Genomic DNA, 15617 nt, shown 5'->3' with positions numbered 1-15617 from the left:
TTCTCGAATTTTTTTGTCTATCCAGAACGAGGCTTGTCTTCGACGCTGAAATCTCCATCCTTGAAACGTCGAAACCATTCCCTACATTTATCCCTGTTTATCAGTTGGAGCAGCGTCACCATAAACTTCAACAAGCATTCGATGGGCTTCAGCTGCACTTTTCTTTCAATTAAAGCAGAAAATTAAAACCTCCCGCAAATGCTGCTTGGTTAACAAAATTCGACATTTCCAACACTGTAAAAAGCAACGTTTTTGTATGAAACTCAAAGCGATATAAACTGAATATTATTGACAGATGTCTAACCTCTCTGAAACCGCCAAAATCGGCAGTCACTATGAACCACTCATAACAGCCAGAGCCATCTTTTCAAAACGGACCGAACTAATTTGTACACCCAATATTTTAATCTCAAATTCGTTTTCAGCAGCCCAGAAAGCTCCTAGTATAAAGTTTTATGAAAATCCGTTATTTTATTAAATTGTTATAGAATTTTTCTTTAGAAAGTGTATACACGTACTCTACAGTTTGAGCCCACCTAAGTAAGTATGTATATACACGTACTCCACAGTCAAGGGATTAATGTTGTTTTACTTCCGAAAAGAGAAACACAATATAAACGAAAAAAATATATGCCATGTATGGAGAGAATACCGTAATCGAACGTATGTATCAGAGATAGTTTATGAAATTTTGTGCTGTTGATACGACATTCGAAGTTGCCCGGATAGCAACCAAACCTGTAAAGACAGATTTTGTACGGTAACTGGTATTCTGTCGACAGCTTCGTAGCAACAATAGAGATCTGATGATACAACATAATGACAGATTGATGGTAGAAATCAGGATTAACTGTTCCATTGTATCTAAATGGAACGTACTGTAAATCCTGTTTACTTTCTGCTTGTTTACTAATTTACTGTCAAACTAACTTTATCGACAGAGTACGAGCTGAATGTAGATACAATGTACGAATTTATTAATGGATTCTAATTGAATTTGTCAGAAAATTGCTCGCAACAGATTACGTACTAGGTGAGAAGCGCTTTGGTCGACCGGCTGTTGTCAATGACAACAAAATCAAGACTTTAATCAAGAATAATTTACCATACATAATGCAGGAAGTTTGCAGAGATATTCCATTTAATATATATCATAATAGAACATTTGTATAAGTTAGAATACACAAATCGTCTTAATGTTTGAATGTCACATGATTTGTTTGAAAAAGATTTAATCGATTACATTTTCATTTGCAACTCATTATTTAAACGTAACAAAAGCTATCCATGTGTTTGATATTTACTAGATATTCTTTATGTTCTTGTTCATTTATTTTCAAATCAAACTACGCGCGCTCCGTTTAGAATTGTAATCGAGACTCTGCGAGAGTAGCCGTCGCAGAAGAAACAAAGGATGACTACGTTGTGAGAGCGAGGATAGCGTCACAATAAACGAAAGTCATCGTGCAAATTCGCAGTGAATCATTATCCACCAACACACAACTACATACAGTCCACTCTACCATACAACACACAACACTGTGTTTTTAACTAATAGTGATGAGCGACAAAAAATAAATTTTCTATAACAACACGGTACATAAGCGGTCTTAAAAAAAATATTCAAGAAAACTATTGACCACTCCAAAATCTGGACTTTATCTGGAGAAGATCATGTTGTGTATTTGATGAGACAGATATTGTATATTAAATTTCTTCTAAAGAACGAATGGCTTAATTCAGATAAATATATAAAAATTATACTCTGTTTTTGTACAAACTGAAAGAAGCTATTACATTTGGAAACAATTCTAAAACTAGTAAATAGAAAGAGTATTTTAATTCATCAAGACAAGTCTCACATTTCCCTTACGGAAAAACATTTAAATATTGAATATTTACATTCAATTGTTCGAATTTACTTTCAAATGTGAGTATATACATTCAAAATTGAGTGTATATACCCATATTTGAGAGTAAATTCAAATTGTGTGTAAATACTTAATATTTAAGTATTTTTTCTGTAATATTTAAGTATTTTTTCTTTGACTAACCGGGAAAAGATGTTGCAACTCACAAGGAAGATTAGGGAACACGGAAATTCAGAAAATTCTGAAACTTTGTATGGATGTAAAGTAATGAAATTCCCGTAATGAAATAATTAAATTGCAATCATTAACCCATAATCAAGCTTTCTTCGCGTAGATTCAAAAATCTATTCCAATATGCTTGGTTTAAAAACAGATATATAGATATGCATCCCGGCAAATTTCAAAATCCTGTAGAATTCTGTTACTTCAAAAAGGAAAAGCATATATCTATATGTAGTATTTGTGGAATGGCTGCTTTTATGTGCTGCGCACGGTGTGGTGAATATTTATCTTTTCACCATTTTTATGAAAAATACTATTATTGTACTAATTACAATCCGTAATTTTGAATGTATTGTATACATTCCAATATATACTCACATTTGAAAGTAAATTCGAACAATTGAATGTAAATATTCAATATTTAAATGTTTTTCCGTAAGGGAAATGTAAGACTTGTCTTGATGAATTAAAATACTCTTTCTATTTACTAGTTTTAGAATTGTTTCCAAATGTAATAGCTTCTTTCAGTTTGTACAAAAACAGAGTATAATTTTTATATATTTATCTGAATTAAGCCATTCGTTCTTTAGAAGAAATTTAATATACAATATCTGTCTCATCAAATACACAACATGATCTTCTCCAGATAAAGTCCAGATTTTGGAGTGGTCAATAGTTTTCTTGAATATTTTTTTTAAGACCGCTTATGTACCGTGTTGTTATAGAAAATTTATTTTTTGTCGCTCATCACTATTAGTTAAAAACACAGTGTTGTGTGTTGTATGGTAGAGTGGACTGTATGTAGTTGTGTGTTGGTGGATAATGATTCACTGCGAATTTGCACGATGACTTTCGTTTATTGTGACGCTATCCTCGCTCTCACAACGTAGTCATCCTTTGTTTCTTCTGCGACGGCTACTCTCGCAGAGTCTCGATTACAATTCTAAACGGAGCGCGCGTAGTTTGATTTGAAAATAAATGAACAAGAACATAAAGAATATCTAGTAAATATCAAACACATGGATAGCTTTTGTTACGTTTAAATAATGAGTTGCAAATGAAAATGTAATCGATTAAATCTTTTTCAAACAAATCATGTGACATTCAAACATTAAGACGATTTGTGTATTCTAACTTATACAAATGTTCTATTATGATATATATTAAATGGAATATCTCTGCAAACTTCCTGCATTATGTATGGTAAATTATTCTTGATTAAAGTCTTGATTTTGTTGTCATTGACAACAGCCGGTCGACCAAAGCGCTTCTCACCTAGTACGTAATCTGTTGCGAGCAATTTTCTGACAAATTCAATTAGAATCCATTAATAAATTCGTACATTGTATCTACATTCAGCTCGTACTCTGTCGATAAAGTTAGTTTGACAGTAAATTAGTAAACAAGCAGAAAGTAAACAGGATTTACAGTACGTTCCATTTAGATACAATGGAACAGTTAATCCTGATTTCTACCATCAATCTGTCATTATGTTGTATCATCAGATCTCTATTGTTGCTATGAAGCTGCCGACAAAATACCAGTTACCGTACAAAATCTGTCTTTACAGGTTTGGTTGCTATCCGGGCAACTTCGAATGTCGTATCAACAGCACAAAATTTCATAAACTATCTCTGATACATACGTTCGATTACGGTATTCTCTCCATACATGGCATATATTTTTTTCGTTTATATTGTGTTTCTCTTTTCGGAAGTAAAACAACATTAATCCCTTGACTGTGGAGTACGTGTATATACATACTTACTTAGGTGGGCTCAAACTGTAGAGTACGTGTATACACTTTCTAAAGAAAAATTCTATAACAATTTAATAAAATAACGGATTTTCATAAAACTTTATACTAGGAGCTTTCTGGGCTGCTGAAAACGAATTTGAGAACAAAATAAAAAAAATTCAAAATGGCGGATCCAATATGGCGGCTAAAAAGTTGACAATTTTCAAAAGTTTGTAGAACTTATTCCGGCTTTTGCAGAACTTTGAAGTCGTCACTTCTTTGGAGCAAATTATCTTCAGCAATTCTGTGCTGAGAAAACCCCCGAGTGCGCGAGGAATTATAGAATTATGGTACTGCCTGAAAAACGGCAAAAGATTACAGAAAACGACGACCATCATGTTCCTGATTAAAATTGTTTTTAAATATGAATAAATCTATTTCAGTTTTAAGCTAAAAAAAATACAGTATTTTCCTTCCACCCCAATATTCTAATTTTTTAAAACTACGAGTGCAACTGATTAAAATTCGATTACAATAAAGAAAAATTAGTTTAAGAGAAAGCATTAGATCTGAAAAATGAATGTATAATGAATGTATAATGAATGTTAATGAAAAATGAAATGTTGATGAATGTATAACGAATAATTAAGTCTTTTAAATTATAAAATTATAAAAAAAATGAGATTCAGAATTCCTTCGAGGAGTAACCGTAATAACATACATACGTTTCTTGCAGGCAATTCTAGCTAATAGCACTATTGAAGAATTAATACTGGGTATGGCATCACAATTAGCAGAAAAAGAGGATAATCTTCTCAGTACTGACATTCGCAATAATCTGTTTGGTCCCATGGAATTTTCGCGCAGAGATCTTGGTGCTCTGAATATTATGCGTGGTCGAGACAATGGTCTGCCAGATTATAATACAGCCAGAGTGCATTACAAATTATCGCGACGGAAAACTTGGAATGAAATCAACCCGGAATTATTCAATAAGAACCCGTCGCTGTTGCGCACACTTGTTGAAATTTATTCTAATAATCTCAACAATATTGACGTTTATGTAGGTGGTATGCTCGAATCTAAAAATGGCCCCGGGGAACTTTTTACTACAATCATAAAAGAGCAATTTCTCCGTTTGCGGGATTCTGATAGGTTTTGGTTTGAGAACGAAGATAATGGGTGAGCAAATTGACTTTTCTTAACCCATTAACGCCCAAAAGTCCTAAAATATTAGCCTTACTTTGCAATTGTATTTTATATAGAGAAACATATTATATAAGGTTGAAATAGCATTTCCTTATGTTTTCGGGGTCGTTCTACAAGATTTCAGCATCAGAATTCGTTTAGATTCACAATAAAATTCAATATGGCTGAATTTTTTAAAAAAAGTCGTGAAAAATCGACAATTTTATTTTTTATAAGCTTGATTTCGTATCAAAAACGTTACTTTGGTACAGATACAAGTGTCACATTTTATCTAAAAAATGTTGGACTTTCAAGGTATGCATTGGTGAAAATGTGAATTCAAGATGGCTGCCTCAAAATGACGGTTTGAGCGAGAAAAACTTAAAAAATAATGTATTTTTAGAATAACTTCGTAAAATCCTAGTATTTAGAATCAATTTAGTATCCAGGGTACTAATTTTAGGATATTTGCTAACAACTAATTCATATTAGAGAATTTCAAAATGGCGGATTCAAGATAGCGACTAAAAGGCACGAATAATCGTGGAAATTTCCAAATTTTCATGAATTTTCTTCTATTATTTTCATATTCATGAATTATTTCCGAGACGTACACTTAGAAGCAGGTATGGTGTTCCTCAGCGATGTCGTATACGCCTGTAAAACAATTGAAAGCAATGACAGGCATATACGCATACGCATATGGGCGAACTGTACAGCGCGAGAGAAGCGAAGAAGGAGAAATGGTGGGAGACGTTCCGAAGTTGCATCCTTATCGCACGTCGCACGATCGAGAGAGAAAGCATTAGCAGACGTGGTACAGTTAATGGTGTCCTCAATAGCTGTCTCACTCACTCTACGCTTGAATGCAAGGAATATGAGTGAGACAGCTATAGAGACACCGCGGTGTCTCTATAGGTGTCTCGCTCGCTCTAATAGCCATGTATCGCGCTTTCCTCTTTTCTCTTTAGCAGAAATGCCGATTGAGGAGGGAATCCTGTCTGTAGGCCAGAAAAATAAGCTATTTTCACGAATTTTTTTTCGGGAACTAAGCAGACGATTGATTTCAAACTTGATAGAAATAATAATATATATTTTATTGATGAGAATGAATTTTTATAGCGTTATATGAATAATAATAATGTAGCAAATACATATAAAATAACGTGACGTGTTTAGACGCACGCCGTTTCACGGTTTCTATAAAATCTCGAAATACGGTGGACTAGGACAAAAATGCAAGATAATTAATTAATTATTAAATAATAATTAATAATTAATTAATTACTTCTGAAAAGACTGCGGGAAGGAGGGAGAATAAATGCATCCTCCTTCAAATCCTCCTTTAAATGCTATTTAAAATGTAGGCTCCGCTCTTGAAAATATAAAAAAGAAATTAGGAGACTTAATAATAATAAAAATTACAGTAATAATAACGAGACGCTATACAGCATCTCCTGAAACCAGAAAAAAAACCTTTTTTTTATATAAAAAGTCGGTCGATCTATTTCAGCATGTAGTTACATATTTATATATATATTAGTATATATATATATATATATTATTGGTATATATATATTTATATATATATATTTATATATTAGTTACATATATATATATTTATATATTTATAGTTACATATTTATATATGTAATAACATATTTCCTTTCTTTTCTTGCTTGTTGATTTTACTAGGAGATCGCGCTTTTCATTTGTTACTTTTTTTCCTATTGCATCACTTATCGTTGTGTCGTAGCATCGAGTGAAAGCAAAAACGTGTGAAAACTATGCCTGAAAACTTGTGTCCTGAGATACGAGGTCGCATTGTTGGGCAGTGGCAGGCGGGAAGAACAGTAGCAGAAATTGCTGCTGCTATTCCATGTTCTGCTAGAACTGTCCGACGATGGATACAGCGATTCAATGAAGGGGGTGATCATGCTTTGCATAATCACCGTCTTCATAATCGTCGGAAGACCGGGGCACAAGAAGACGAAGTGCTAGTCGCCGCAGTTGGTGAGCGACCTTTCGGCACTGCCCAGGAAGCCATCAACGCGGCAAATCTGCCAATTTCGCAAAGGACCGCCCGGCGACGTTTCAACGAAGCTGGGATTCACTGTTATTGTCCAGCTAAAAAAATTCCGTTGACTCTCGGACATCGGGAGCGTGTCGCGTTCGCTTTGGAGAACCTGGTGAGGAACCGTGAGGAGTGGGAGGCAACGATCTGGACCAATGAAAAGGTTTTTGTATCGTCTGCCGATCACCAACCTCACATATGGCGTCCAAGGGATCAAAGGTTGCATCCTAATTATGTTGTGCCTACTCACATAAGTGGGAGAACTTCATGCGCAATGTGGGGCTGGATTTCCGGCACTGCAATTGGTGAGCTGGTAGCTATTCCCACACGAATGAACTCTGCGGAGTACATTCGCATACTGGAAGATTCTTTTTTTCCATCAGTACGCGCAATTTACCCCGCAGAGGAAGTGCCAGTGATCCTATTGGTGCAGGATAACTCCAGAGTGCACAATTCGCATGAAACGCAAACATGGTTTCGATATCATTCGGAGATCCAATTGATTCCGTGACCTGCTCGCTCACCAGATCTAAATTTAATCGAAAATGTTTGGACACAAATGGTTCAACGATGGAAACCAAGAAGGGAGAGGACGATAGCAGCGTTGGTCGATCATGCGAAAGAAATCTGGGAAGAACTTCGGTTCCGACCAGACTTTCTAGCAAACTTGATTGATTCGATATCTAATCAACTCAATCAAGTGATCGACCGGTCCGGATATTGGACAGATTATTAAAAATGCGCTCTAGATGCTCCCCACGATAGACTTCTCACGGAGTCAATAAAACTTTCATACCGCGCTTAAAAGCGCCTACAGGCGTCTCACTCGCCTATTTATACGAATAGACAGTGCGAGTGAGATAGCTACAGGGTGCTTTTAAGGCAGAGGCCGTAGGTCACCTACGGCGCGTGCTACTAAGCTACTCAAGCGTCACATCTTTAATTTTAAGAGATGCTGTATCGCGTTTCGTTATTATTGTATTTTTTTTATTACTAAAAGTCATTTTTTTTATATTTTCAAAAGTGGAACCTACTTTCTAAGTAGCATTTTAAGCAATATGTTGCATTTATTTTATTTTCCCTCCTTGCACTCTCTTCAAAAGTAAAGGCATGTTACGTCTCAAAAAATAGCACAATTTGAAATATCTTGTGGCATAAAATAAATTTTTTTTATGAAATATCATTTTCTTGCAAATAAAAAAATAAAGAGGAAGTTTGCACGACAATGATTGTAAGACATTTAAAAATTATATTCGAAAAATCACCATAAAAATCGACAGTTTTACGTTAAAAATAAATATAAAAGATTAATATTTTTTAATTTTGCTATTTCACAAGATAGAGAGACATGTTTCGATTATATGTAACTATATGCTGAAGTCGATCGGTTCATTAGTTTGTCTCAAATCGTGGGAAACAATTAAAGTAAAGTCATTTCAAACGACGTGCGCCTAGACACGTCACATTATTTTTTGTGTATCTGCTACATTAGCTGCGTTACAATATTCGCTGCCACTGCCATTATTATTCATATAATGCCAGCTGCACACGGTGCTTGTTTTCGTGCTGGATTATACTATGAAAATTCCTTCTTATAAGTTAAATATTCTACCAAGTTTGAAATCAAACGTCTGCTTAGTTCCCGAAAAAAATTCGTGAAAATAGCCTGTTTGTTTGGCCTACAGACAGGATTCCTTCCATAATCGGCATCTGCTAAGGAGAAAAGAGAAAAGCACGATAAATGGCTATTACAGCGAGCGAGACACGTATAGAGACAGCGCGGCACATATAAAAAATTAATATTTTTTAATTTCGCTAGTTCACACGATAGATATACATATTTCGAATATGTAACTACATGCTGAAATAGATCGACCGACTTTTTATATAAAAAAAAGGTTTTTTTTTTGGTTTCAGGAGATGCTGTATAGCGTCTCGTTATTATTACTGTAATTTTTATTATTATTAAGTCTCCTAATTTCTTTTTTATATTTTCAAGAGCGGAGCCTACATTTTAAATAGCATTTAAAGGAGGATTTGAAGGAGGATGCATTTATTCTCCCTCCTTCCCGCAGTCTTTTCAGAAGTAATTAATTAATTATTAATTATTATTTAATAATTAATTAATTATCTTGCATTTTTGTCCTAGTCCACCGTATTTCGAGATTTTATAGAAACCGTGAAACGGCGTGCGTCTAAACACGTCACGTTATTTTATATGTATTTGCTACATTATTATTATTCATATAACGCTATAAAAATTCATTCTCATCAATAAAATATATATTATTATTTCTATCAAGTTTGAAATCAATCGTCTGCTTAGTTCCCGAAAAAAAATTCGTGAAAATAGCTTATTTTTCTGGCCTACAGACAGGATTCCCTCCTCAATCGGCATTTCTGCTAAAGAGAAAAGAGGAAAGCGCGATACATGGCTATTAGAGCGAGCGAGACACCTATAGAGACACCGCGGTGTCTCTATAGCTGTCTCACTCATATTCCTTGCATTCAAGCGTAGAGTGAGTGAGACAGCTATTGAGGACACCATTAACTGTACCACGTCTGCTAATGCTTTCTCTCTCGATCGTGCGACGTGCGATAAGGATGCAACTTCGGAACGTCTCCCACCATTTCTCCTTCTTCGCTTCTCTCGCGCTGTACAGTTCGCCCATATGCGTATGCGTATATGCCTGTCATTGCTTTCAATTGTTTTACAGGCGTATACGACATCGCTGAGGAACACCATACCTGCTTCTAAGTGTACGTCTCGGAAATAATTCATGAATATGAAAATAATAGAAGAAAATTCATGAAAATTTGGAAATTTCCACGATTATTCGTGCCTTTTAGTCGCTATCTTGAATCCGCCATTTTGAAATTCTCTAATATGAATTAGTTGTTAGCAAATATCCTAAAATTAGTACCCTGGATACTAAATTGATTCTAAATACTAGGATTTTACGAAGTTATTCTAAAAATACATTATTTTTTAAGTTTTTCTCGCTCAAACCGTCATTTTGAGGCCTGCCATCTTGAATTCACATTTTCACCAATGCATACCTTGAAAGTCCAACATTTTTTAGATAAAATGTGACACTTGTATCTGTACCAAAGTAACGTTTTTGATACGAAATCAAGCTTATAAAAAATAAAATTGTCGATTTTTCACGACTTTTTTTAAAAAATTCAGCCATATTGAATTTTATTGTGAATCTAAACGAATTCTGATGCTGAAATCTTGTAGAACGACCCCGAAAACATAAGGAAATGCTATTTCAACCTTATATAATATGTTTCTCTATATAAAATACAATTGCAAAGTAAGGCTAATATTTTAGGACTTTTGGGCGTTAATCGGTTAATTTTCGTTAATATGATGTAATATATAAACACTGCGTAATAACAAGATTTATTTAAAATTAATTACCCAGTGAGCAATCTGTACGCAGGCTGACGTTAGGTTAGCGATGGATCGAGCAGAATCTGTCGACAGATCTATAGACATTTGCGTCCCTAATCTGTCGTTAGACTGCTGATAGAGCTTGCTAACAGACTCTGACAGCAAATTGAGCGGCAGTTTGCGCGCATTTTGCTGCCAATTTGCTGTCAACGCCGGTTTAACGTATTTTATGTACAACCTGTCGTTTTTCTATTAACAAACACTATTAACAGACTTTGTACAAAATCTACTTTAGCAGGTTTGGCTATTTGGGCACATGCATGCACACATAGGATATTTGATAATTCAGGCATAGAAACCAATGGAAGCATAGAACTGATTAACAAGGAAACCGTCGAAACTATTTCTCACCGATTTTGATGGGTTTTAGATAATTTGTAAAGCAACAAATAATATTAGATACGCATTTTTATATCGGCGTATCTCAAGGTTTAGAGGGTGAAACAACCCCGAAAAAAAACTAACATGTTCATTTTTTGCGAATATCTTCTAAAGTACAAGGTATGTGAAAAAACGAGGTATATGAAAAAATGTTTCCTACAAAAGTTTTACAGTATTTTATACTATTTGCAACGGTATATTCAGATTTTTTAAAAGTGTCAACATTGTCAACAACTTCCCACTATCCCTTTAATTTTGCAAAATTTAAAAATTTTATGCAGACAAAAATTAAAGAGCATTTGATGCCGAATCCATCCATACATAATAATAATACAATATGGTTATGATTAATTTTTAGAAAAACGTGATGATATCGTACTATAGGCGCCACGCTGTAGATAGATGTTGTGTTATTTCTTTTCAGTTGCACTGCATTCAATAATTGTCTTTTATGAATATTCTTTCATATAATATGCAAGAGAATTAATCTTAATGACACAATATGCAAATTATTACACGAAATAAAGATGTTAGATAGATAAACGTGCATATACAGGGTGAACTGTTTCAGTTGATAATGCGAAATATCTCAAAAACGAAGCTTTGGAGAAAGAAATGTTTGAAACAAAAGTTGTATAGTTTAAAGAGGGATGTAGTGCCCTTGGTTTGACCATGAAACGTAAATTTAAAGTCAGATGAAGGTCAATTTAATTTCTTAAAATAGAAAGCTCAACTTTTTTAAAATCTTCTTTTTCTACCAATTAATTTGAATAACTTTTATATGGAGAGTTTTTTTAATTGCCTAATATTTTTTGAGATATTTAAGGAAAACTTGGTAACTTTTCCAATATTTAGCTTATGATATCTCGCTATTTGTCGGAAGGAAAAGTGATACTAGACTTTTTTACTGCACTTGGTCTCGGGAATATGTTGTTACAATAGCGCCCTGACTTTTTTTAATTTGATAATTTTGAAATTTTCAAAAGTCAACAAGTTAATAAAAGTTAGGGCAATATTGTAACAATATATTCTTGAGACCAAATAGAACAAAAAAGTCTAATACTATTTTTTCTTCCGATAAATAGCGAGATATCATAAGCTAAATATTTAAAAAGTTACCAAAATTTCCTTAAATATTTTAAAAACATTGGGCAAATAAAAAAATGTTCCATATAGAAGTTATTAAAATTAATTGGTAGAAAGAAAAGATATAATAAAAAATTAAGCTCTCCATTTTTAAAAATTAGTTGACCCTTATCTGAGCTTAAATACACGTTTCAAAGTTAAATTAAAGGCACTATTGTACGTCCCTCTTTAAACCATACAACATTTATTTGAAACATTTCTTTCTCTAAAGCTTCGTTTTTTAGATATTTCGCATTATCAACTTAAATGATCCACCTTGTTATGCACGTTCTTCTATCTAATATCTTTATTTCGTATAATAAGTCATATATTGTATCATTAAGATTAATTCCTTTGCATATTGTGGTATAAGGAAATATGTGTAAGAGACAGTTATTGAGTACAGTACAACTGAAAAGAAATAGCACAACACCTTTTTTTGTTAACGGTCGGGAAATTTTCATGGATACCTCGCCCCCCTTAGAAGGGGGCAGGGTTATGCCGGACTCTTACCGGCTAAAACCTCCCCGGGATGCCTGCCAGGCGAGCCGGAGTGGGGAAGTCGGAGGAACTACGCTGGTATTCTCTCCCCGACACCCCGACCCTGAGGCTCTAATGGATCGCCCAAATGCCGCAATCTTTCTTCGGAGGGGCGCGCCCCGGTCGAATCAGCCATCCTGGTCCAATTCAGGAGAGAAAGGACATCCGCCCTCTCTCCTGACCCCCCTCGTTATCGAGGGTGACGGAGAGTGGGGCCCGTCCCAAACGGAACACCCACTCCCCTTTCCGTCCCTTACCGTCGCGGGGGGGGGGGGGCAGGCCAAGGCCTATCTTTCCCGCGCGATCCCCCCGTCGGCGGACGGTGGCAAGCTCGTGGTATAACACAACACCCATCTACAACACGGCTCCTATAGTGATAATATTATCTCGTTTTTCTAAAAATTAATCATGATCATATTATATTATTATACAGGGTGTCCCATTTTAATGTCCTACCCCAAATAACTCTTCCGTATGGAAGTTTCAAGGAAAATGATCTGAATAAAAGTTATAGGGATTTAAATGAGCTACCTTATGATGACCCAGACTTTGACCTTGACCTCTATTTTCAAGGTCATTTGAAGGTCAACTTGCGTTTTTTAAACGGGAACCCTTATATTTTATTACACTGTTTTTTTTTACTAGTTAATTTGAAAAACTTTTGTCTAAAATATTTTTTTATTTGTCTAATATTTTTTGAGATATTTGAGGAAAACTTGATAACTTTTTCAATATTTAACTTACGATATCTCGCTAACTATTTGCCGAAAGAAAAAGTGGTACTAGACTTTCTTACTTTATTTAGTCTCAAGAATATATTGTTACAATAGCGCCTTAACTTTTGTTAACTTACTGATTTTTGGAAATTTAAAAATTATCAAATTAACAAAAATCATGGCGCTATTGTAACAATATATTCTTGAGACTAAGTAAAGCAAGAAAGTCTAGTACCACTTTTTCTTCCGACAAATAGTTAGCGAGATATCGTAAGTTAAATATGGAAAAATTATCAAGTTTTCCTCAAATATCTCAAGAAATATTAGACAAATAAAAAAATGTTTAGACAAAAGTTGTTCAAATTAACTAATAGAAAAAAACAGTGTAATAAAAAATAAGGGTTGTTGCTTAAAAAACGCAAGTTGACCTTCAAATGACCTTGGAAATAGAGATCAAGGTCAAAGTTAGGGTCATCATAAGGTAGCTCATTTAAATCCATACAACTTTTATTCAGATCGTTTTCCTTGAAACTTCAATACTGAAGAGTTATTTGGGGTGGGACATTAAAATGGGACACCCTGTTTATGGATGGAGTCGGCATCATATGCTCTTTAATTTTTTTTTGTCCTCATGAAATTTTTAAATTTTGCGAAATTAAAGGAATAGGGGGAAGAAGGTTGAAAATTTTGACATTTTTGAAAAATTTGAATATGCTGTTGCAAACAGTATAAAATACTAAAAAACTTTTAGTAGGAAACATCTTTTCATATATCTCGTACTTTAGAAGATATTCGCAAAAAATGAAAATGTTAGGTTTTTTTAGGGATTGTTTCACCCTCTTTAGTTTGAGATACGCCAATAAAAAAATACGTATCTAATATTTTTTGTTGCTCTACAATATATCCAAAGCCCATTAAAATCGGTGAGAGACGGTTCCGACGATTTGCTTGTTACTACCGTTTATATTTCCATAAATTCCTCATACTGATTTATGAGAAATCCTGTATATATACAAAGCGTTCCCCTAGTACCAAAACTCGTGGGAATGTGAGCGGGTTAAGTTAAACAAAAAAGTCCCATACATTTTGAGGAATTTTTGCCAGGAAAGAATTGTTGCCGGCGCGCAGAGAAGACAAGGACAACGCATCCCTATTCGACTATGCATTAGTCTTATTTCGTTGTTCCTACATTTCGTTGCACGCCGATAATAGTTGTTAGATCAACTGGCTGCGTTCTTGCCGAGATGGCTGCAACATCTTTCCAATCATCCATTTCGATGCACCATTACTCATCAGATTTCTATAATTAAAAACTCGATAATTATTGCGAATATAGCAAAACAGTATGGAACTTTTTTATTCGTCTTAATCCATTCTACGTGCCTATGAGCTCTAGTACTATTGTTTTGAAACACCCTATATATACACGCATACATACAGGGTATTTCTGAATGGTCTGTACAAACTTTCAGGATATGTTCCAGGGATCAAAACAAGCAGAAAATGTCATATGAATATGGCGTTGTCATACTGCAAAATTACTTTGTCGTGTCTCTCCTCGTATTGCGGCCATTTTTCCTTCAATGCTCGGCTCAAACGCATCAATTGTAGTCGATACCGATCTCCCGTGATGGTTTCGTTGGGTTTGAGGAGCTCATAATATATTACACCCAGCTGATCTCACCAAATACAGAGCATAAGCTTGGAACCATGGATATTCGGCTTTGCCGTCGATGTTGATGCATGGCCGGGCTTACCCCACGATTTTCTACGTTTTGGGTTATCGTAGTGTATCCACTTTTCATCGCCAGTCACGATACGATGCAAAAAATCTTTCCTTTTCTGCCGTTGGAGCAGCTGTTCACACGTAAAAAAACGCCGTTCGACGTCTCACGGTTTCAATTCGTACGTCACTCAATTTCCTTGCTTTTGAATCATTCCTAATGCTTTTAAATGTTTGGTAACTGTTGTGTGATCAACTCCTAATAATTCTGCAAGTTCATTTTACGTTTTGACATGAGTCTTCATCGAGTATGCTTCCAATTCTTCGTCTTCGAACTTTTTCGGTGCGCCAGAGCATTCTTATCTTCAACATCAAAATCATTATTTTAAAGCTCTAAACAATCTCTGCATGTTGTTTCTGACAGAGAATGGTCGCCGTAAGTCTCCACAAGAATTCTATGTGCTTCAGCTGCAGATTTTTTTTTAGAAAAGTAATGCAGTAAAATTTCCCCGCAAATACTCTTTTTTGGCACGAAATTCGACATGTTTAACACTATGAAAAAAATAATGTTGTTTACCT

The 15617-nt window shown here is 34.7% G+C and overlaps 1 protein-coding gene across 1 annotated transcript in view; it reads left to right on the top strand.

Annotated features, from left to right (window-relative positions):
• Positions 1–5017, top strand: part of LOC105180582 (dual oxidase) — a 54017-nt gene extending 49000 nt beyond the window's left edge. Inside the window, exon 6 of the mRNA XM_025300329.1 lies at positions 4568–5017. Coding sequence (XP_025156114.1) covers positions 4568–5017 — 450 coding nt within the window. The remainder of the gene's footprint in view (positions 1–4567) is intronic.
• Positions 5018–15617: the final 10600 nt, after the last annotated feature.

Source organism: Harpegnathos saltator, unplaced genomic scaffold (assembly GCF_003227715.2).
Source record: "Harpegnathos saltator strain DR-91 unplaced genomic scaffold, Hsal_v8.6 scaffold357, whole genome shotgun sequence".
Classification (NCBI taxonomy): domain Eukaryota; kingdom Metazoa; phylum Arthropoda; class Insecta; order Hymenoptera; family Formicidae; genus Harpegnathos; species Harpegnathos saltator.
The sequence above is the reverse complement of the archived record's forward strand: the minus strand, read 5'-3'. Positions and strand labels throughout refer to the sequence as shown.